The following is a 24,297-nucleotide window of genomic DNA, read 5'->3' on the forward strand; positions in this document are numbered from 1 at the left end:
TTTCAGAAAGATTTTCACAATGATTATTTTTCTATGGAAATCTTAGGACTTTCAATAAAAAGAAGGCCATCTGGCTTAGTAGCTTGCACAAAGAACCCTCAATAAACAGCTGTAGATGAAGGTAGATATGGTGGAGAGGAGATGATCAGAGAGTTAGGAGCCCTGGGTGTGACCCCCACCTCTCCCTCTACGTAACAGCGTGACCCAGCGTGACCCACCTTTCTCCTTTTGGTTGGTTCATCTATAAAGATAGAAATCTTACTGCTACGTAAGATGTCTATATCTTACTCAGCTTAAAAAAAAAAAGTCTTTGGTTTCAGATATCACTCCTAAGGAAATACCAAATCACACATAAATCTTTCATTCTAGGCTCATTTCCTTTAAACAACATCAGATCCATAAATAGCCATGCTTTCTGAAAAACAAAAATGCCTCTCTCTCCTTTTTATTTTTAAGTAAAGGAACAGGTTTATCAAGAAAGTTTCCATTTAGCCTTCCTCAACTTCCAGAATTTAAAATGGGATGGTATAAGAAGGGACTTTGGTTTCCCTGTTGTTGTTGTTGTTTAATCACACTTGTTTTCAGTTAAAATTTTAGAAATCTATGAAATAATGAAATTCCTTTTGTGACTAACCTGCCAAGATATACATTATCCTTCTACATAAGGAAGTCTGGAAAAGCATTTTTTGGTTGAATTTTGACCAGAAATCACAGCAAATATTTTAAATATACGGTTTCTATTCGTTACATATAACATATTGATACTTAGATTAAAAAAATAAGTATTATCAGAAAATACATCTTCTTATTGTGCTTGCATTGTGGTTTTACCCCACATATCACTTCTCTTCCCTATAAATCATCTCTCTATTTCATTTCACGTTACTTTGATCTCCTGGTATCTTGGAGTAAAATATCTGAAGTAACAGACCAGTATGGAGGTTCAGATATCTGTGGTAAGTATATCTAAATAACTATATTTATTTTATTTTCATCTTTTAGGCTACTTGAGATATTTAGTGGCACGAAATCAAACGATATCCACATGAATCCTAGCTAGGTGTCCGCAATTTTTTATTTGCACATTTGGTTCTCAAGCCAAGTTACCATTCTTAAATATCATGTGGATGCAATTACACTCAAAAGGGCTGAAGGTATCAAAAGTCATAATGTGCAAATAATTTGCAAAAAAAAAAAAAAAAGCAAGTGATTTCTCTTCATTTTTAGGAATTTCTCACTTCTAACTATTTTCAGTGCTGTCCTCTTGGATCAGCCACAGTATGTCTTGATTACTTTAAAACTTTCATATGGTAAATAAGCATAGATGATAAAAGATGAAACTCTGAAAGCATTTAGTTCAGAAGCAGGAGCAGCAGAGATTATCCAAATGTACAAACCCCCAATTTTTATAAACAAGCAAACACACCAAAAAACACCCAAGCAGAAAGGATAGAGAAGAAATTATTGTACAATCCTTCCAAAATTCAGAATATTCAAGATAATTAAATGTAGTTTGATAAACTGCCAGAGAACAATCCACATGCACTTTTCTGGACTTTCCAGGTTTACTATTATCTCTTATATCAGGCATGCAGGAGAATATACACTCTATCTTCAGCTGCACAGAAATGAATGTTCAGTATATTCATTCATTGGCTTATTAATGAGCACATCGAAGAATAGGTACAAAGCCACCTACCATTGTCACTGTCTCCTTCAGATGGAACACTGTAGCTAGAGTTGTCCCATGTTTGTGCCTGTGTAAGTTTGTTGAAGGAGATAGGAGGAAGAGTGAGGGCTGGGTCTGCAGGAGAGCGAGAGAGCCAGTCCGCGTACAGTTGCACAAGGACCAGGAAAAACCAAAGGGGCAGCAGCATTTCACAAATGGCATAAGGATCGTATGGAAATGAAGCGAATTTCATATTATGGAATTTAATTTCAAATGTACAATATAGGAGAAGAATGAAAGATGGCGCATGGAATAAAAAGAACGATAAAAAACTGAGCGTTAGTACTTATCAATCATATACTTGGCATGCAGTTAACACCGTTAATCGTTAACAGTTCGCAAGCCCACAGACTCAGAGTGCTAATGAATCATGTCAGCGGAAAGAAGGAGTACCCATAGATTATGCAGATAAAAAGCAAAAGACCTACCAGATACCTTTTCCAAAGACCTAAATAACTAACAATCTTAGCAAATATGATTCACACAAAAATTTGTTTACATAGAAAAAGCTTAATATGTATAAATATGTCTATTATTTAGAAATAAATCTATTATAGAACCGGTGTTTACCACTGGTGGATTTTTTTCCCAGGGTAATATAAAATTTCTCTTTAAAGACATCTGTAAGTCTGCTGGCATGCTTTACTGATAAGTGAATCTAGCCAACTCTGCTCAACCCTTGACACACAGGTATACCTCTCAATACTGTCTTAGATACTGATCAGTATAGAACCTATTTCAGACACTAGTAGAGTCTCTTTAACAACAAACCTAATTAACCGATAGATGTCAGTCAATTCAAAGCACTTCTAAATTGGTCATTTATGAAATAACATCTCTTTTTTATTGTACTAATTATCCATATAGTAATTTTTGATGTTTAGGAAATATCTATACAATTTTTATTCAATCATAAGGCAGGGCCAGTAAAATACAGGGACATGATTCTAGTAATGCATATTTGGATATATACAGTTGTCTTTCTTGGGAGGAAAACACAGAAAAAAAATTTTCTTTTGAAGAAAACTATTAGCCTACTTTAAGAATCTAAGTTTCTATTCCCACTTGCTAATCTGAGCAGTCTGTTTTTATTTTTAACACAGAAATCACATGAGTTCATATACTTAACTTTAAAATAAAAATTAAATCACTTTTTAAAGTTCCAAAGCTACTCAATCAAAAATAATTTCTCTTTTTTAGTCATGTGATCTTCAATTAAGATTAGTATGTATATTATTTTCTAGAAAATGTGAAAAATACATACTGTAATATTTTAAAGTCACTAAATACAAATTTTTAAATTCCCAATACATGATGCTAGTTTCATAACGTTCCAACATGCCACTTGATGTTCCTGAAGAAAAATCAGCATTACTTACGACAACCAAACTCCACAAAGCTCTCAACAACTGGCACAATTTCCACACTGGTTAGTCAGCATTATAGAAAGGTTGGAAGCTAGGAAAGGAAATTATCTTTGTTTCCTGCTCTTCAAAATAGATACTTCATTTATTTTTCACCACCACAAAGAGTCTGAAATGGTTCAACAGTGTGGGTATGAGGTTGGTAAGTTGAGTTTGGACCCCATAAAAAGAATTGAAAAAGTCATGGAGACAATTTTGCAACTAAATTGCAAAGATGCACATTCAAAAGAATATTATTCTTTGGAGATTCATTCAACTTTTGATTTGCTCAATTATAAGATTTTTTTTTTTTTTTTTTTTTTTGCGGTACGCGGGCCTCTCACTGCTGTGGCCTCTCCCGTTGTGGAGCACAGGCTCCGGACGCGCAGGCTCAGCGGCCACGGCTCACGGGCCTAGCCGCTCCGCGGCATGTGGGATCCTCCCGGACCGAGGCACGAACCTGTGTCCCCTGCATCGGCAGGCGGACTCCCAACCACTGCGCCACCAGGGAAGCCCCCAAGATATTTTTAAATTGTGTAAAAGTGCCTGTAAGGGATAGGAGAAAGTCTGTAGCCCAATATGAAGTCCTCAGTGTATAGAGAACATTCCTGGCAGATCATCACTCAAGGCATGGAAGCCTCCATTCCTCCCAGCACAATCTGAAACCTTGAAAATGGAGGCCCAACCCAGATCTGGCTGTATACACTCAGCTCCATGAATGGTGAGGCCAGCCATTTGAGTCCTATTTCATGCACAATTTGGTTCTCCATAAAACACCTCCTAACCCTTGCCACACCCAAGCATCTTCTCAAATGGCTTTGTCTTACAGCCCATTCAAAATGCCAGGAAGCCATTACACCTGGCCACATGTTACTCATCAATCAACTTTCTCCAAAAACGAAAAAACATTCCTTTATAAAAGAACCATCTTCGTTTTTTTTCTATGGGTACCCTTTTTCAAAATATGCACATGTATAACTTCAACTGTTGCCAAATGCTTTATTAAAAAACCCAAGAACATATGAGTTTACTACCTTTTGCTTAAAGCCTCTGAGTCCTTTCTTAGCACTTACTGAAAAGCATTAGCAGTGAGTGTATGCAAAAGACTTAAGAATCAAAAATATTAAAACAAAGAAGCACCTAAAAGAAGGTAGATAGTGTTAGAACTTTAAGTACGTGGAGAAATCAGAAGAACCAAATTTTTCTATACATAGTCCTTCTTTTTAAAATCAGTAGTTGTTTTGCACATTGCTATAATTTACATTTGTGAATATACTAAGTTAAAATAAAGTAGGTAACATAAGCAGGAATGCTCTTAAAAATGTCTCCTAACCACTCATGTGAGTCTTGGAATGACCACCCTGTCACATGAGTAAATACACAGTCCTTACCAAGGCCCAGAGAGCAAATGAGGGGTGTCTCAGAAAAGAGTCACCAGCCTTAATTCAGCAAGGTACCAGGAACCACCGGGGCAAAGGGGTGGCTGTTTTATCAACAGAATATTTCTTTCCCACTTACATGTCCCAACATCTTTTTCTCTTTGCTCTGATTCAAAAGAAGGTAAGATAATCTATTACTGATAACATGGCGTTAATAGGTGATTCACGACCACAAGGCTCGAAAATATGGCCTCCCCACGCTGTAGTGGGGTTCTGATGCCAGGACTCAAACTCACCAGAGCTGACAAGGCTGCTCACACGATAATGTATGCATTGAAAAGGCTAAAGAGAAACTCCTGAGCTGTTCACACGTGCAAGAACACTAAGGTTTCAATTTACCTGATCGAGGCTTCAGGCCAAACAGAGCTGTGCTGGTGTTGGTAGGAGAGATGGCAGGGGAGTTCTCTCTCATCTGTGGTGTTAGAAGGAAAGGACATTTTTTAAAGAACTGGAGCAGAACTATGCATGCTTCTCTATGATCAAGGATTATAATAAAACCACGACCTCCTTGCATTTACTGCTGTGAGGAAGTCCTGACTAAAAAATGATAATTGATGCATCTTCACATTGCTAATGCTTTAAGTGGTAGAATCGACAGAATGTTGTTTTGGGGGAGATCCGTCCAAATGTTTATGTGCTCATTATAAAAACAGTTCATCGTTGTGTGACACTGGCAATCCCCTTTTGCTCCCGAATAGGTGCGTGCATTCAGGTGCAGGCACTGACATACACAAGCACTCACTCACATCCAGCTCACAGAGGGCACATCTGATAAAGAATTTCATAACAACGAGATGAGAAAACAGGTTAACACTGAACAGATGTCTCAGCTATAAGGAAACCACACACTGAATCATTTATAGATAACGAGACATTCTAAATGTTGCCTAGATGAACTATTTTCACTTCGTTTTCTATAAAAACGTTCCCACATTTGGTCTTCAAAATATGTCTTATAAAATGAGTCTTTAATTATGGATAGGGCCGGATCGGGCTGTGAGAGCTAATGAGAGATTCCCTCAGAGATTCTGCAATACAATTAACTCATGAATCATCATGGTCTCAGATTATAGATTTCTGCACAAGATATTCCAATTCAGTCTTCACAAAATACCTCAGCTTTCATTAATCTTCAGGAAACTTACCTCATTGGGAGAATACTCGCTCCCATTACTCTGTACTTTTAGATCATTTTGCACCTTAAGGAAGAAAAAAAATGCATGGTACGTTCCATCAGACTACAAAATTAGTGAGGCAAGAACTGAGTTTTTCTAACTTCCATCATATCCCTGGCACACAGGGACACAATGAATAATACGCTGAATTATTTAATTAGTAGTTAAGTAGGCCATACTTACATTTTCTAAAAACATGCAACTATATTCACAGAGAAATACCACTAAAATATCACACAAACTAAGAAAAGGGATTTCCCAGAGCAAAGAGCTCAGCCCAAAGTACCTGTGAACATCAGCTTCCCTTGCTAGGTTACCAAGCAACCGGCAGGCTCCCACCTGCTGGGAGCATAAGGGTTTTTTTATAAATGGTCCAAGGCAGTAGTTCCCATATACACAGAATCTCACTGGGAGCTTTTTAATAAATATACATATCCGGACCTAGGTAAATCCTGCACCGTCAACTCAACATCAGTTTGCTTTGTCAACCAGTGGGGAACTCGATAGTTTATTTTTCCCAGATCTGCCTTCTTTATAAGGTAATCAAGAACCCCACTGAAGGAATATCCCTGGCGGTCCAGTGGTTAGGACTCCACGATTTCACTGCTGAAGGCCCGGGTTTGATCCCGGGTCGTGGAACTAAGATTTCATAAGCAGGGCGGCACAGCCAAAGAAAAAAAAAAAAAAAAGCATTGATCCACCCTAATAAAAAATTTGGTGATAACTAATATAAACACCTTCATATATGTCACCGAACTAGTATAAATTTAAGATGTCTATCCCTATTCCTATTGTTGAGGAGTGCTATTAAAAAATATTCCCCACTGTGACAAATCTAAGGGAATAACCTATTTTTAGAATAAACAGTCATTAATTTCCCTATTCAATTAAATGTCTGAACTGCTAACAAGTAACTTGCAGGTTTGATTCTCTCTGTAAGAAACTCATTCCTCTCATTTTCCCTGTTGTCCCCACAGCATCCTTCCCTACTGGACATTATTTATGTATGAGAGTATAATTGGCAATTCTTCCTGAATGGTTGCCAGTGCTACCCAAACTTGATGTGAACAGTCATCTAAAGTGTGTTAAAAGTCAGATAATGTGATGTGCTGACGATTACAAACCATTTCATAATCTTGGCCTCACCCATCTAACTGGGCACCAGCCTATCCCTCGGTGTTTCTGGCCGGTTCATGCTCTGTGCTGATTCGACCATGGCCAAGCTGCCTTGCTCAGCACAGCCTCCTGGGACCGATCCAAATCCTAGCTGCCCCCCAAATCTAGGTTTATTTCCCTTTCCTTAACCTCTTATCCTTTCCCCAGTCTCAGAGAGCACCTAAAACACTCAGGATTATGGACTATCCATATTCTTCTCTAAGTTTTCTCAATATCTAAGCCTTCTTCCCTCCACAATTTTTAAAATGCCTTAGAAGTGAGGGCAACTTCACCTTCTTCCTATCCCAGTCTTCGACACCCCAAACAAGGCTGAATCCAGCACAAGGACTCAACAAATACTGGCTAACTGATTCAAGACTATGCTAAAGATACTGCTTTCTTCCTAAATGAGACGGAAGAGAGAATATAAAAATAACCAAACCATAAAGGAGGGTCCCACTTAAGTTCCACATAATCATCAGCACTGGCCTTGCTAATCTACCACTTTCTTTTCCTCCTCCTTGTGACTTCTTTTTTCCACCAGAGCCAGCAATTCCCCTCCCTTTTAAAAATCATGCAGACGTATATCATGGACAGAGAATTGCCCAAAGAAGGAAGACAATGTGTAAGAATTCCTTACACTGAACGTGACTCCTCATTCAACCAAAAAGGGGAAAAAAAAATATTAACATTGTAAATCAGACACGGAATGGAGATCTTTTTTCCTAGAGGCTTGGTGTCTGCTTGATGCTCCTGAAATCATGCACACAGGAGGGCATCTATTTTACTGGAATCAAAAGTGGGTCTGCAGCAGGATTCTAAGATGGTCTCAAAGGACCTCTTCGCTGACTGATTGTTAATTGCAAGGGGAAAATAGAATACTTAAGACAGTGGAGAAATCAGATTCTACCTCGACTGGGTAATCAAATTAATGTCACCAATGAAGCACAGATGTACACAATGTGCCTCCAAATGTGGTACCTGAGAAGAACACCACATCACCTGTGCAGCATCCCAAACAAGAATGCAGGGACTCAATCTAATCATGAAGAAATATGAGGGATTTCTGTCCCACAAAATAAGGGGCAGTTCATTTTACAAAAGGGGGAGCACTATATTCTTCAAAATTTTAAGGTCATAAAAAATCAAAGAAAGGGTCTTCCCCGGTGGCACAGTGGTTGAGGGTCTGCCTGCCAATGCAGGGGACACGGGTTCGTGCCCCAGTCCGGGAAGATCCCACATGCCGTGGAGCGGCTGGGCCCGTGAGCCATGGCCGCTGAGCCTGCCCGTCCAGAGCCTGTGCTCCGCAACGGGAGAGGCCACAGCAGTGAGAGGCCCACGTACCGCAAAAAAAAAAAAAAAAAAATCAAAGAAAGGTTATGGAAATGTTCCAGAATAAAGCAAACTATAGTTACCTGACAATTATTGCCTCTAGACTGGATCCTACACTGAAGGGGAAAAAGTGCTATGAAAGACATCATTAGATCAACCTAAATATTTGGAATATGGATAGCAGATTAGATGAAAATATTTTATCAATGTAAATTTATGAAGCTGATAACTGAAATGGGGTTATATAGGATAAAATCCCTATTCTTAGGAAAGGTACACTGAAATGTTTAGAGAAAAGGACTATGATGTACAAAACTTTTCCTCCAATTTTCATAAAAAGAACTATGTGTGTGGAGGAAGAGAGAGATACTACGAATGTGTTAAAATGTTAATCACAGGTAAATCTGGGTGCAAGGTTATAACTTTTTATAACCTTTTGTAGAATCTTGTAATTTTTTAAACCTTTTATAAATTTTAAATTATTTCCAAATAAAAAGCTAAAACTAAAAGTGAGTCTGTACAGAATCAAAAGCAGCATGTCTCTAAAGAAGAGCCTGAGGAAATGCGCCCAGGGCAGCCTTCACATGAGAGGCTTCCTGATGTCCCACTACTGGGTCGTTCAGTGATGCCTCCACCTGGGGAAGAGGGAGTACAATGATTCTAAGGACCACACTGATGACAATCACAGAGCAGAGTAACAGTAACAGCTAAGTTAGGTGTCCTGGGTTCCAAGATTGATCCCAATTTATAGAAAATAAAGGTGAAGTTAAAGAGGTAGCCCACAGGAACTCATAGTTAGCAAGTCTTTGAGATAGGACCGAAACTTAACATAATTCCAAGTCACTACACTCAACTATGAAACCACGCTCTCTGGGAACATGGGTTTTTGGATTACCGTTCTTTTCCTCATTTAACACAGAGACTTAGCTAGTTAAGAGTGTGAAACTGCTTTACTATGGTACGTGTCCAGACACCTCAGGGGACATAAATTGGTTGTACTGAAATTAGCTATCCTAAGCCTATTCAGTAAGAAGGGATAAAACAGGTCCTATGTAAACAATGTTTTACTCCCATGTCGCTGGTCAAGCCTATCTCTCTATGCCTGCTTCTTCGGGACCTTCCAGGCTCATCTCTAGTTAATTATGTCAAATCTGCTTTCTTTACAGACACCCAAATTTCACCCTATGTAGCTGCCTGACCTACCTTTACTCTGTCCCCAAACCGCCCCCTCCACCAGTTTCTCTTTGCCAGAGTCACTTAATCCTCCTGCATATCCCAAATCACTCATTCTTGTCTCTCAAGTCTTTCCTAGTTTATGTTCATCTGTGGCTGTAAAACTTGCATCAGATGGTCCTACCTCCAGTTTTTGACAGAGGAGGTTTCCGTGTGGGTCTCAGTTGCCAGGGCCTGACTTAAGACCGACCGCCTGACATAAAAAATTTAGAGAACTTAATGGAAACAGCCAACTCTCATCTTTAAGGGGAGGTGAGTATAATAGATAATCAGGAAAACTAAAGAAGCCAGAACTATAAAAAAATTGAAAACTAGACCTTGAACAAATTTGAATATTGATCTCACTAATAAATGTTCCACCCCACGATAAATCTTGATAAAATATGGTGGCCACTCTTCTGTGGCAGAGTACTGCACCAGAGCTCTGGTGAATCCAAGAGCAGCCTTACCTCACACTCTGGCGATGTCTCCAACTGTATTTGACCACTGTAGGAATTAGAGGAAAAAAATGATACAAAGTGGAATTTAAAGCAAAAATATTTCAATGTAAAAAGATAAAATATACTGTTATAAAAAGTTCAACATACTTTAGTGCAGAGTCTTGTAATTCTAAGTCTTCTGCTGAGTCCACAGGGTAAAAGTTTACAACACTTCTCTCTGTAATATCTGTGCTTAATCTAAAGAGTAAGGGGAAAAAAAGTGTTACCAAATTTATTAAACTTCTAATAAATTCTACTGCTTTTAGTCATATATTTATAAGTTATGTCTATTGTTAAGATTTAATAATGAAAGGTTTATGGTAGAAATTTCAGACTACATGGTATTTTCCCACCATGTGCCAAATACAATATAATATAGTTTTAATATAATTTTCCATCTGCTTTGGTATCAAAATCCAACTTATTTGAAATATACTAGTAATTTCTGATAAGGTCATAATATTCATAGGTAGCACACACTAAATTTTATTCTAGAACTTTATTAGTTTACAGAAGCAAGTAAAGTTGTTCTATACTATACTATACATGTACTATATTATGGTATATGTACCAAGGGCATTTGTTTTAACAGGAAGATCTCTTTGATAGACCCTAATACTCTCGATTTAAAAAATAAGAATTCATAAGCAATTTGATATGCATTTTTAATTCTGAAATTGTCTTACAGTTTCTGAATTTCTGTGATTTTAAGAGCTGAACTTTTTTTTTAAGATCTATAAAATAAGGAATTTCTATAAGTCATAAACAAGTTATAAAGCTATTTTTAAAAGTAGGGATATGTTCGTATTATACATGCCCATTGAAAATGGTATCAAACCAACAGTCAGAAATCCTTAAGAGAAGAAACCAACACAAAAGCAAAACAGGATAGCAATATTCAACTCAATTTTTTGATGTTAAGGTTGTGTGAAAGATAAAGCTCTAAAATTTAATCCTGTAATCAGCGGCTTGACTAAAACAAAGAAATCTGGATCTAGGAAATGCGAGATAAAGGAAAACCTTAATGTGTACGTAAACTTTTTATTACTACTATTCAAAAGCAGCTAGAAATAAATGACCTCTTGAAGTGCCCTCTCTTTATTAGGACAAAAACAGGACTCTTTCTTTACCCCTATTACACTGGCGCAAAGACATGTTATTATCAGTTAGGATTGTCATATTATAATATCTATTTCAGGATGTACAACAAAGATCTGCAGCAGCCAAATTAGTGGATTATTTTAGGGAGGAAATCAAATCCCTATAAAGTTTTACAACATAAATAATTTTAAAATAGCAATCCATAAAGACGCAAATCAACTATCCCTTGGAAGGTTACTCAAGGCTGTTTTCTTCCACGCCCACCATGCTGACTTGCTTGACATCCTTGGCGACTCTTTGCCTCAGACCTTTCCAAGCTGGAGAGGAATCTCCAGATCCTCAGTTCATCCCACTTCTCAGGAAAGATGATGCAACTGAGGTCCAGAGCGGGGAGCCACACCTTCCAGGTCACCCCGATCTTACACTTGGTTCCAGTCCCACATTCCCTGGCTGCTGCTATTTCCATCAAACAAGGCTGTTCTTTTTCATTTTGGGGCTCACATCGTAATCTCGAATTTGTAAGAAAAGTTTATTGGAAAAGTAATACAAAATGTAGAAATATTAAAACAATATAAAGTTTGAGCCCAAGTGGGGCCTTCTCTCTGTCACGTCATGTCTTCTAGGCTCTGTCCTGGACTCACAGTCCCTTCCCATTGATATGCTTGCCCTTGGGAACCTCATCCCCTTATACTACTTCTGTTATGGCAGTACCTTATGAAAGTAACTTTTAAACCTAAGTCTCGAAGCCCCAGACCTAAACATCTAGCCGCTGAATGGATGCTGTAACATTGCCACCTTGGATTTTACTCAGCAGGTCCTAAACTGACCCCAACATCCTCCTCCTAAAAACCTGCCGTTCCCCTTGGTTCCCCATCTCAGATGGAGACATGAGGGGTCAGGTCTTAAAACACCTTGGACTGTTCCCTCCCATCCTCACCATCCACTTCAAACAATCAACAGAGAACTACCACAGTACCCACCGCTGTGTATCTAAAATATTTAAAAGTAAAAAGAAAAGTAGTAATTTAGAAACACCCACAGAAAAAAATCCATCTTAATATGTTTCTTTCTAGTTTTAATTTTTCCTAAGCTTCTTATACAATTGGGACCTAATTCTGTTTATATCGTTGGGATCAAACTTTATGCATGTTTTATTCTATTTATATCATTATGATCAAACTTTATGCATTTTTTATACTTTTTAAAGTTAACATTATGTAATGAGCAATCTAAAATATAGTGGAAAGTTTAAAAAACATTTTATTGGTCACATATTCCATCTTATTAATGACCAAAATTTAAGTACCTCCAAATTGTTAGATCATTTCCTTTTTTGCAAATATTTGCTGTTAAAAACCCCTCTCCCCTCACAACTGCTATTCATATCTCTTTGTCCCTTAGGATATTTTTTTAAAGTTTTATATCTATTTTTAGACTACGGCTAGAAACTACAAGGATGTCTTCTGGAGTGGTTCTGCCTGTTTACCTTTTCACCAGCAGTTCATTTATTATTTCAAATCTTCACAACACTAAAAGATAAGTACTTACAGCCCATCTTATAGATGAGAAAAGTCGGGTACAGAGAAGTTATATAACTTACCCAGATTAACTGGTATTAGAGCTGGGTTTGCAACCAGCATCTGGTTGATTAAGGTATGTTCTTCTCCAGCCATGCTATTTCCCCATTCCTTATAACTTCTCTCTCTCTCTCTCTCTTTCTCTCTCTCCCCCTCTCTCTCTCTCTCTTTTAGGATGTGAAACTCAGCTCTTTAAGGAACACACCTTGGTTAGGTGCTTACTAATAAGCCAGGCCCTGAGCCAAACATTAGGGAGAATTAACCACATGAATAATCATATTTTTAAACCATCATTACCTCCCCCTACTTATAAAATAAAGTCTCAGCTCCTCCACACAGCATTCGAAGTCACACCTGCATCACTCCAGAAGGTCTCTCTGGTGAGTCTCAGTCCTGGCTGCACATCAGAAGCACTGGCAGAAGTTTTAAAAAAATAAAAACGGCCAGGTGCTTCCCTGGTGGCGCAGTGGTTGAGAGTCCGCCTGCCGATGCAGGGGACACGGGTTCGTGCTCCGGTCCGGGAAGATCCCACATGTCGCGGAGCGGCTGGGCCCGTGAGCCATGGCCGCTGAGCCTGCGCGTCCGGAGCCTGTGCTCCGCAACGGGAGAGGCCACAACAGTGAGAGGCCCGCGTACCGCAAAAAAAACAAAAAACAAACGGCCAGACCCCCAGCGCCACAGGTAGTGTCAGGCAGAGTGTCTGTTTTCTGAAACTTCTACAAATGATACTGAAGCAGAGCCAGCATGGAGATCACCATTTCTGCCTGAGATTTTCCAAGCTGGCTCCATTCTTTTTTTTTAGTTTCTGCTTTATAACAAAGTGAATCAGTCATACTGGCTCCATTCTTTTTGACCTCTGTACCTTTGCATAAGCTTTTAATTCAATCCAGAATTTGCTTTCTCCTTGGAAATGCCAGCTATTAAAGGCCCAGGTAAGATACTCCAACCTTCAGGAAGGTCAGCCAAGCCACCTTCCCTTCTCCGTCTGGGGTCAGGATCCCCTTCATTTCAAGCACTTAAATCAATTACACTTATAAATCACTACTCAAAGCAATGTCTATTACTAGAGTTTATGTTCCTAGAAGGAAGAGCTGTGTCTTGTTCATCTTTATATCCCCCAAGGTGCACACTGTAGATCTTTCCATGCTCTAAACACTCAACTAATGTCTGCAGAATTGAAATGCTTTTCAAATCAATTGCTAAAGATTTCCAGGCATACTCAACCCGAGCTAAGACTATTCTTTCAGAGCCCGACAACAGTGGTGGTGTACTCTCACCGGCACTCTGGGATTCACTCATCACCCTGTTCATAAGTCCCAGAATGTGCTGTGATTTCCACGCTCACCATATTATCAATACAAGACCACATTATCTTCACATTTAAATTCCCAGGATCCCTGAATAGTTTACCAGGGATAAGCTTCGGATCTATTTCTCTATTAGTACGGTAGTTATTACCTGATACCAGGTATACTGCTTTACTGAAAAATATTTTGTCTGTGGGAATTCCATAATCCTCAGCTAAGAAACCAAAAAAATATACCTATATATAAAGTGCTTAATATTGATAAAGACTAATTCAATTTAAAAATTATCTTGTCACCCAAATCTTTAGAAATATATGATTTAGTTAACATATATTTGGCACCATCAGAAATAAATATGGTTGTACTTGATAAACCAAGCTATATAAAATATGCAATTTTACCATATTTCTGTTGTCTAAGAATTATACAAAAATTGCCCTATGAATTCCACGAAGGGTGAATGAATTTCATGAAGGGATGGAAAAGCGGGGAACGGATCTCAGTCCCTCCAGAAGTTTGACTCGTTTACTTATGGATCTCGGGAAAACAGGCAGTTAAAATGACTTTTCTTTGTTAATGGTTATTGGTAAGCCCATACTGTGCATATAAATATCTTAAAAACTCAGATAATGTACTTAATAAATTAGTGTACATTACTGACACCTGAAACCTGGGCCAAGGAAAGACACACATACCTGTTGGGATCTTGCAGCAAATCCACTGCTTCTCTCAGTTGTTCAATCATTACTATATTCATGTCCTGGTCTTTGGATGAACTTATTCTGCAACATGAAACCAAGCTTTAGACTGAAAATGATCACTAGAACATGAATAGCGCCTAGGTTCTTAAGAACAAACTTATAAAGATCCATCTGACACTGCAAAGATGATTTTTGACAAACTCAACATTTTAGTGAAGATGTGTCAGTACCCTGTGGGGTGGGCTGCCAGAGTGTAGCAGAAAGAGTTGCTGGGTGGGAGGAGCCAGCTAGGCTGTAAAGCAGCTCACACAAAGTCTCAGTGCCCGTGGGCATTGCTCACCTGTAAAATCAGGGCAATGGACTGGCTGGGTAGTTCTCACGCTGTACTTTCCTGAGCCTGAGGGGGATCCACAGGGGTGCTCAGCTACGGTGGGTCTGCACTACTTCCAATTCCAGTTCAACCAGCCTGGCTCAGTTTTATTGCTTTCATACAATATGCGACTTCAGTGTGGGATTCTGGTTCCCAGTCCAGGCTCGTTAAGCAGCAAAATCACCTAATGGTGCTTAAAATAATATGCCAGGTCTGATACTCCTAAGTAGATCTGTCTGGGGCTTGGACATTTTCTTAATCAGATGATACTGATTTACAGGCAGGGTTGGGAACAATAGATATAAGCTTGAGAATGGGATTTCCAAAGCTTTACACAGTTTAAAAACTCTTTCCGGGCTTCCCTGGTGGCGCAGTGGTTGAGAGTCCGCCTGCCGATGCAGGGGACACGGGTTCATGCCCCGGTCCGGGAGGATCCCACATGCCGCGGAGCGGCTGGGCCTGTGAGCCATGGCCGCTGAGCCTGCGCGTCCGGAGCCCGTGCTCCGCAACGGGAGAGGCCACAACAGTGAGAGGCCCGCGTACCGAAAAAAAAAAAAAAACCTCTTTCCCTATAAAATCCTTTTCCCTATAATTCTATGATCAAGCTAGTCCTCCTCGGCATCACAGAAATATATCCAACAAATAGCTGGTTATACTGGACAGTGATTTGAAAGGAACTCTGCAATATTTTTAAAGGGCAAGAGAGATCCGATCACAGTTACTGCTTTCCACTACAGAATATAAGCCAATGTCTTTCTATAAGTGGAAAAACTTTTTAACAATGGAGTAAATTGTCACTAAGGGGAAAACCCTCATGAGGTTTGATGGAGGCTTTCCACTACAGAATATAAGCCAATGTCTTTCTATAAGTGGAAAAACTTTTTAACAATGGAGTAAATTCTCACTAAGGGGAAAACCCTCATGAGGTTTGATGGACGGTCCAGGCCTACATGTCAGATCATGGAAAACAAAATCCTGGGAACCAAAAACCTACCCTCTGCCATATGGTCCAAACTCAATCCCCCTGAGTGGTAAACCAGTAAAGTGGTTTACTGTCTGTTAGATGGATCACTCATGCCCTCCTCTGTAAATCTTTATATGCGATAGAGTAGAAGCGCTGTCCATCTGGTACGAGATTCCAGCCCTCTGTAACCCTGGGGCAAGATAATCAATCTCCCTGTGCCTCAGTTTTGTCATCAGTGAAGTGAGGGATAACAATAGGACTTATAGGATTGTTGTAAAGAGAAAATGAGTTACTACCTGTGAAGTATTTAGGACAGTGCCTGGCATGCGGTATTTAATAATTGTTAGCTATTACAACTATTAGACTTAAGACCAAGACATTGAGGTCTATGGTTTTCTCAGATCTTGAACTTGAAGACTCTGGGGAAAGAAGTGGGAACAGGACCACGTATCACTTTAGGTCCAGTTGTCGGTTCGTTCAGAGAAAGGAAAGTCAGCTAGAATCTCTAGTCTAGAAGTTCTATCTAATTTCCTGAATCACATTCTACCCACAGCCTCAAATCAGATAAAACTCAAGGCCAAGGAACAGGCATGACCTGGCACAGTATGGCCCCAATACTAGGACAGTAAGCATCAGACAGAGGAAAACTTGCAACTTCTGAGCAATATCGTTGAGTAAGGTATCAGCTGGCTCAAAGAAAAGTGGACCAAAATTCTATCAGGACAAGGCTGCCATTCTGCTTGACACATGAACGTTACAGGGTGGTGGCTCATCACCAGCCTTCGGCACTCACATCCCCTCGGATGGCCAGTGCGCGTCCTCTTCTATCCGTAACAGTTCTTCACAGGCCTCAGTCCTTTCCTGTGGACAGAACACATGGGTCTTCTGAGAGCCGCTGGCTGTAACAGTCAACAATCTAAACCTGCCCTCATCCATATTCACGACAGCCAAAAGGTGGAAACAACCCAAGTGTCCATGAATGGATGAATGGGGAAAATGTGGTCTAGACATACAATGGAATATCATTCAGCCTTAAAAAGGACAGAAATTCTAACACATGTTACAACATAGATGAACCCTGAGGACATTATGCTAAGTGAAATAAGTGAGTCACAAGAAGAAAAATACTGTATGATGCCACTTACATGAGGTTCCTGGAACAGTCAACTTCATAAAGACAGAAAGAAGAATGGTAGTTGCCAGAGGAGACGGGGGAGGGGATTGGGAAGTTATGGTTTAACAGGGAAAGAGTGTCAGTTTTACAAGATGAAAGAGTTTTGGAGATGGAGTACACAACAATGTGAATGTACTTACCATGGAACTGTACACTTAAAAAATGGCTAAGATGGTAAGTTTTATGTCGTATGTATTTTGCCACAATTAAAAATAAAATAAAATTTTAAGAAAGAAGAAAAGAAAACCTGGCTGAGGACTACAATACCTGTTAACTTAGAAAAGAGCCAGAAATGCAGAGCTTAACTCCATTCATTATTGCCCTCTTAGCACCTCCTGATGTTGACAGATTCCTCAGCTGGGCTTGTCAGTCACATGAGAATGTGCATTCTGATGTTGGTGAGAGGAGCAGTGTGTGTGTGTGTGTGTGTGTGCGTGCACGCGCACCCGTGCACATGCATACTGTTAACAAAAAAGTATTAACGACAGAAAAATGCCTCAGATTGCATCTAATAGTTTTCACATGTACAACGTGCAGATTTCACTGAAATGCACCCCCCTCTTAATATCCCAAAGAAACACTGTGGTGGGAGTATCTAGAAAGGCGTGTCCCACTGTTGGAACTTCCATGCGAGTCATCTTTCCATTTTGATCTCTGACACAGAGAAATGCTGCTTTAACTCAGCTGACAGCTAAAACGGAAGCCATTCCTGAATGGGCAAACATTCCCCTAGCAAGGAAGGAATAACAGACAAAAGGACTGTTTTCTGTGTCAAAGTTCTGACACTTCATTAACTAACGCAGGCCCAACCAATTCTCCAGATGTGTCACAGAAAATAAGTCTTTTTCTGAGGAGGTGTCTAGCTGCATAATGTCAACCTCTGGCTTGAAAAACACTCAGACTTTTTCTATATAGATTATACTTTATATAGATTATACTTTTAGTGCATAATAAAATCAATATATAAATTACTGTGTTGCATAATAAAACCAATATATAAATTACTGTGCCTCTACCCAAATGCTAGTGAAATTCATGGGTGAAAATATACTACGAGAAACAACCAAGAAAACATGTTCTTATCTCTTCCTGTTGGGTTTCAACTATAGGAGCCATGGGTATTTCCTTCTAATTTTCAGTTTCATAATAAAAAGTAGCCAATAGTAGAAAATATACTTTTTTTCAGTATGTAAAATAGAGGTATACTGGGTTTCTTTTGCTAAGTTAGACGGTGACACAGTTGATACACATTATTCATGAATTCCGTATTTATGAATCTGCCTCCTTACTAAAATCTATGTGTCATCCCAAAACCAATACTAGTGGTGCTTTTGCAGACACACGCAGAGCTTGGTGAAAAACTGGAGTTCACAATCCCAGAATGCACTTCCCAGTTGAGGCTGAACAAGGTAGCGAGCGACCTGCTTTCTTGTTTCAGCTCTCAGACTGTAAAAAAGTGTCCTTTTCAGAGCCTATTTAGTACCACATTTTCACACTTTTGTGCCTTTCGTTGGTGATTTTGCTGTTTAAAATGCCCCCCAGCATAGTCCTGAAGTGCTCTCTTATCCTAAGCACAAGGAGGCTATGATATGTACTGTACCTTACAGAGGAAACACCTGTGTTAGGTAAGCTTCCTTCCTGCGTGAGTTACGGGGCTGCTGGCTGCCAAGTTCAGTGTTAATGCACTAACAGTACATATAAAATAGAAATACACATAAAACCAGGTTATGTACTGACCAGTTGACGAAAATGTGTGACCAGAGGCTCGTAGGAACCTAACCCTGTATTTCCCATGGGAGCAACAGTTCAGGATTGGATAATTCAGTGTTTGAGGAAACTATCAAATAGAACTGCTCTGAATAAGGATCAACCGTAGTTACAAAAGAACAAGATGCTTACTCAGTGGAGAGAAAACAGGATTATATGAAACACAGAACTCTTGATGGTCGAGGACTGAGTAGTTCAGCACACTGGCTGGCAGTCAAACACACTCTCACAGACTTTAAAAGTGATGCAAGTCAAGGGTAAAATGGGCCTGAATTGCAGCGCACAACTTTGAATTGTAGATTTATGTTTTATTTTATTATTAGCCTTCTTCTCCACCTGCCAACAGAAGCCTCTTGTAGGAGTAGACACTCAGGAAACATTTGCTGTCGATTTCTACACCCCATTTGCTCCCCTAGATTCTACCCACAGGACTCATGCCGTAGAACAGCCATTCCCATGGAGCCCTGTGCATCCTGAAATCTCTAAATCTAGAAGAATTTGCTTTTTTGAAACATGTTTTATTTTACTAATCCCTTTCATTGCGTTCCTTCAAGGCTTCCATCTTTACTTTAGACCCTCAACTTGAGATAAACTCTTCATAAAACAAAGACAAAAGCCCAATTTTCCATGTTTTGCTGACGGACTGGTCTCAGAGCTGATAGACAGGCATCAAATCTGGGAGAGCCTTGTGAGAACCACTGGCTGGAGAGTCATAGGATGAGGTTTTTACTTTCGGAAAATGACTGGCAGCAGCAGCGGTGCAATGCTGGATGCTCAGCTGGTGTAGGAGGGACTCCTGCTGTCCTAAGAATAAGCAATGATAAGGCTCCACTGAAGTCATGTCAGTGGAGGTGCAGGACAGAGAGGAGGCAGTGGGTGTGAGATATTTTGAAACAAGAACTGATGGATTTATGATGGATTAAATATACAGAATAAAGAATGAGGTTTTCTACAGATGTATGTCGTATGAGAGGTTCATTATTTTTGTCTTGAGTACACCAGAGTCTCCTACAGTGTATGATTCAGCTGTTTTCCTCCCAGTTCCCTTGAAGGTGATGCCCAGAGACGTTAGTTAAGACAGAGACTAGCCATCCTAACACCATCCTCAGGTAATAAGAACCAGCACCTAGAGACCCCGGGCCCGACTTTAACACAGTAACTCAGAGACCACTGTCTCTCACAAGCCACAAGGAACCCGAATTTCACCGAAAGGATTATCTTCGTGATCCTTGGGTGCCACAACCTGAACCAAAAGGACTGGCAGAAACATACCAAGGCACCTAATTGTGTCACAGAGTGGAACCTTAACTACCAGGTTTATAAAGGGCTTGTTTTTCTCTCGTTTCTGCCGCTCCTATGACGAAGGTTTGCCTGACAATTTAGCGACTTCATCTAACATTTCAACACCTCAGCACCACTATACCTGTTTATGAATGTGTCCTCAGAGTGACCTTTCTAAAAAGGGAAGACATTCATTTCCAGATTTTAAAAGTCTCCAGTTTTCTTCTTTTACTATGAATAAACTCCCAAGAAAAACTTACGTACCTAGAATATGTTGAAAAGCATGTGAAACTTTGTTTTAGCTTTTTTACTGGATGGTCATGGTAATTCTGATAACTTATACAATGCATTGATTACCAGAGAGCTGAGTAATTTCCGAATACAAAAGAAAATCATCCATATACACAGACAAACAGAGAGGTACGGATGAAAGGGACACACTCCTAATATCGGCAAATACACACGTTGGACTTTGAGAAGATGTTATAAAGGCCCAAGGAAGGTGGTAGTAAGCTGACATTTAAGGTGATGGATTGGTAACCGTGAACATAAATTCTAAGACACCAAACAAGAGTAAATAAGTTAAAAAATTATTATCCTCCACTTGCCTTAATATAGTTTATAAATTCCGAATGGAGAACGTCTGTTCCGTGGGAAAATTGGTCTCTTTCTTCTCTTGAGTTCTCATTGTCACTCACAAGGGAAGGCGCTGGTTGAAATTCCTGATGAAATTCCCCTATTAGGAAAACATAGAGAAAGATAGAAAGCATGATTTCATAAACAGATGAGCAAAACATAGATGACTGTAAAATACATCACCTAGTTTTTCAATCTTCTCCCTGACCTCTTCTGGAGGTATATGAATGACCCAAGTTTTCTCTTTCTGAAAGGATGTGAGGAAAAGGTGAAAAAAGGAGGAAGAAGAGGAAGAAAAGTAAAAGAAATGGAAAACCCCAAATCAAATGAACTTAAAAGTCAAGGCCCCTATATGGCTTCGTTCCTTATGAAAGAAATGAAATTTCCCCTAATTTTTTTTAAGGAACAGAGAATAGAAAGCATAAAAGAGGGCCTTCCGTGCTCTCAGCAACGTGTGACAAGTAAGTACTCCAAACTCAAAATTCAGTAGTTACCGAACAACTACTAAACAGCAGGTAAAATACTAAACATTTTGGGGATTTAAAAGATTAGTGAATGGGACTTCCCTGGTGGTGCAGTGGTTAAGAATCCACCTGCTAATGCAGGGGACATGGGTTCGAGCCCTGGTCCGGGAAGATCCCACATGCCGCGGAGCAACTAAGCCCGTGCGCCACAACTACTGAGCCTGTGCTCTAGAGCCCGTGAGCCACAACTACTGAGCCCGCGTGCCACAACTACTGAAGCCTGCGTGCCTAGAGCCGTGCTCCACAACAAGAGAAGCCACCACAATGAGAAGCCTGTGCACCGCAATGAAGAGTAGCCCCCGCTCGCTGCAACTAGAGAAAAGCCTGCGTGCGGCAATGAAGACCCAACGCAGCCAAAAATAAATAAATAAATACATTTACTTAAAAAAAAAAAAATTAGTGAACAGCTGCAAGAAAGAGTGTGGGAAAGGACTAAAATAAGGACCCAAAATCATAACAACAAAAGAAGTGACTGTGATGAGGACCACATGGAAGGGAAAGCACAGTCAGAGCACATCCAACAGGTCTGTGTTCTGGATGGTGCAGGAGAGGTGAAAGGAGGAAAAGCAGATCTCTTCTCTCTGATCTGGATCTGGACACTGGGAAAGAAGCAAGTAGGACCACACCACCTGCAAGGACTCCTAGCCAGCAAAAAATACCCACTTCTAGAACAGAGGGGAGAAAAACTGGTGACAAATGATATAATTCTTTTATTTTAAAATATGTGCCTAAAACACTACCTCTTCTACTGCATGTATTGTTACAAAGCTTATCTAAATTAATAAAGTGGCAGTCATATTTTTGCCTAATGTATACAGTTATGGTTGGGGACAATGGATGGTTCCAATCATCATCTCAGATAAATAAATGCTAACCTTACAAACCTGAGCATAATAAGTGAAAGCAAACACTAGAGTGTGAGTTGGTTTAAACAGTTCTCCCGTCACTAGGGCGAGCAAATCAAACTATGAGGGAGATAATCTGCATATTAATCTAGTTCTATACTATCCACACGTCATCAAACAGTGTCTGCCACAAATGTAAACATTACATTTTACAGTTTACTTAAAAGTCACTGAATAAACAGAAGCAGTCAAATTACTGTCATAATGTAATCGAATGAGGGCTACTCACCAAGATATGAAGTGTATTACTAGGATTTTAAAGTAGGCAAGACGTAGAGTGTTTAGTGATCATCTGGTGATTATCAAAGAATCACAGACTTTTACAGCTACACAAAACATTACAAATCACCTCATCTAATCATCTCATTTACAGGTGAGAGAATTGAGGTCAACTGACTTGTTCAAAGTCAAGTAGATTCCTGGGCACACATCCCAACTACATTTCCCACCCTTGCATGTAGTTAGATGTGACCCCTGGGCCTGTAAAAGGCCCAGCCCATGCTTTCTGCGTGGCTGGTAAAGTTCTGTTTCTCTAACTGGGAGCTGGACCCTTTGTTCCCATTCCCGGAACGAACCTCCATGCTCTTTCCCCTTTAGCTTGAAACAGATGGACTTGGAAATACAAATTAATATAAATTAAAGATGGTAGAGTCACCAGATAAAAGGAACTTGGGTTCTTGAAGCACTGCGTGGAGGAGAGTTGCCTGGGAATCACTAACTCCCCTTTGGACTTACTTTGGATTGTGTTAAGGCAATGAAATTTGGGGATTTTTATGTGTTACAATAGCTAGAGTTGTCTTAAATAGTATATCTACGTATCAATATTTTTTTCCAATAATGGATTTAAAGAATCTTAAATAAATCTTCAGAATGAGAATAGCTCTACTATTACTAGCTACGTGACCACCAGCAAGTTACTTAAACTGAGACTCACCTATAGAATGGAGATGATTAGAGTATCCAACTCAGAGTTTTGAATTTTAAATAAGACGACCTTCACAGATTAGCACAGTGCCTGGGGCATATGAAATGCTCAATAAACATTAACTATTACTGTTGCTACGTGTCTGCATATTTTAAACATAGCATTTGAAACTTAAAAACAAGCTCTTTGCTTTTTCAGCCATCTTGGACCCTGTGGAGGCCTGCTGGGAACAGGACTTCTAAAACGACAAATATGTCTGGAAGCCTGTGGTCCAAGGCCATTTTGGCTGCCTATAAGCGGGGTCTATGGAACCAGACAGAGCACACAGCTCTCCTGAAAACTGAAGGTGTACATGCTCGAGATGAAACTGAATTCTATCTTGGCAAGAGGTGTGCTTACGTGTACGAAGCAAAGAACAACACAGTAACTCCTGGTGGAAAACCTAACAAAACCAGAGTAATCTGGGGAAAGATAACTCGTGCTCATGGAAACGGTGGCATGGTTCGTGCCAAATTCCGAAGCAACCTTCCTGCTAAGGCCATTGGACACAGAATCCGTGTGACGCTGTACCCTTCAAGGATTTAAACTTACTGAAAAGGAAATAAATAAAAGTGTGGAAAAAAAGAAAACAAACAAACAAACAAACACAAGCTCTTTCTCCCCATCCTTGATTCTCAGACCTTTAACTGGACTAAGGCGATGGCAGGAGTCCTCCTTGATCTGTTCTTCTTCCATGATATTTGACATGGGCACATTGAGGCTAACGGTGTCTTCATCAGAGGGCTGAAAAGAAACAGGACACTGCCTCATTCAAGCGAGAAGTGTTATCAATATAGATTAAGAGAATGCTATGTGATTTAAAAAAAAAATACTGTGATTCTCACAAACATAATATTGAGTAAAAGACACCAAAGGACAATGCCACTTCTATAAGTTCAAAAATGGGCAAAACTAATCCATGGTGTTGGAAGTCAGGATAGCGGCTGCTCTTAGGTTAGGGGTGTGGGTGCATGATGGGGGCTTTCTGGGTGGCTGCTAAAGTTCTGTTTCTCTAACTGGGAGCTGGTAATGAGTGTGTTCACTTTGTCAAAATTCATCAAGCTAACACTCACGTACTTCT

At 39.8% G+C, this 24,297-nt stretch overlaps 2 protein-coding genes across 3 annotated transcripts in view; one reads left to right on the plus strand and one right to left on the minus strand.

Annotated features, from left to right (window-relative positions):
• LRCH1 (leucine rich repeats and calponin homology domain containing 1) overlaps positions 1-24,297 on the minus strand; it is a 193,609-nt gene that overhangs the window by 31,147 nt on the left and 138,165 nt on the right. For both annotated transcript variants that reach the window (XM_081214565.1, XM_081214566.1), the window contains exons 8-15: positions 23,858-23,960; positions 20,796-20,923; positions 16,759-16,826; positions 14,626-14,712; positions 10,054-10,143; positions 9,916-9,952; positions 5,717-5,770; positions 4,911-4,983 (exon numbers count right to left, since the gene is read on the minus strand). In XM_081214565.1, coding sequence (XP_081070691.1) covers positions 4,911-4,983; positions 5,717-5,770; positions 9,916-9,952; positions 10,054-10,143; positions 14,626-14,712; positions 16,759-16,826; positions 20,796-20,923; positions 23,858-23,960 — 640 coding nt within the window. The remainder of the gene's footprint in view (positions 1-4,910; positions 4,984-5,716; positions 5,771-9,915; positions 9,953-10,053; positions 10,144-14,625; positions 14,713-16,758; positions 16,827-20,795; positions 20,924-23,857; positions 23,961-24,297) is intronic.
• On the plus strand, positions 23,386-23,815 carry LOC308604943 (large ribosomal subunit protein eL33-like). Its single transcript, XM_081214570.1, has one exon. It carries the CDS (start codon positions 23,430-23,432, stop codon positions 23,760-23,762), a length of 333 nt encoding a protein of 110 aa, XP_081070696.1. The 5' UTR covers positions 23,386-23,429; the 3' UTR covers positions 23,763-23,815.

Source organism: Mesoplodon bidens (assembly GCF_964165515.1).
Source record: "Mesoplodon bidens genome assembly, chromosome: 17".
NCBI classification, from domain to species: Eukaryota; Metazoa; Chordata; class Mammalia; order Artiodactyla; family Ziphiidae; genus Mesoplodon; species Mesoplodon bidens.

Excerpts from the sequence above, each read along its gene's own strand:
- LOC308604943 (XM_081214570.1), top strand. The coding sequence starts at position 23,430 with ATGTCTGGAAGCCTGTGGTCCAAGGCCATTTTGGCTGCCTATAAGCGG.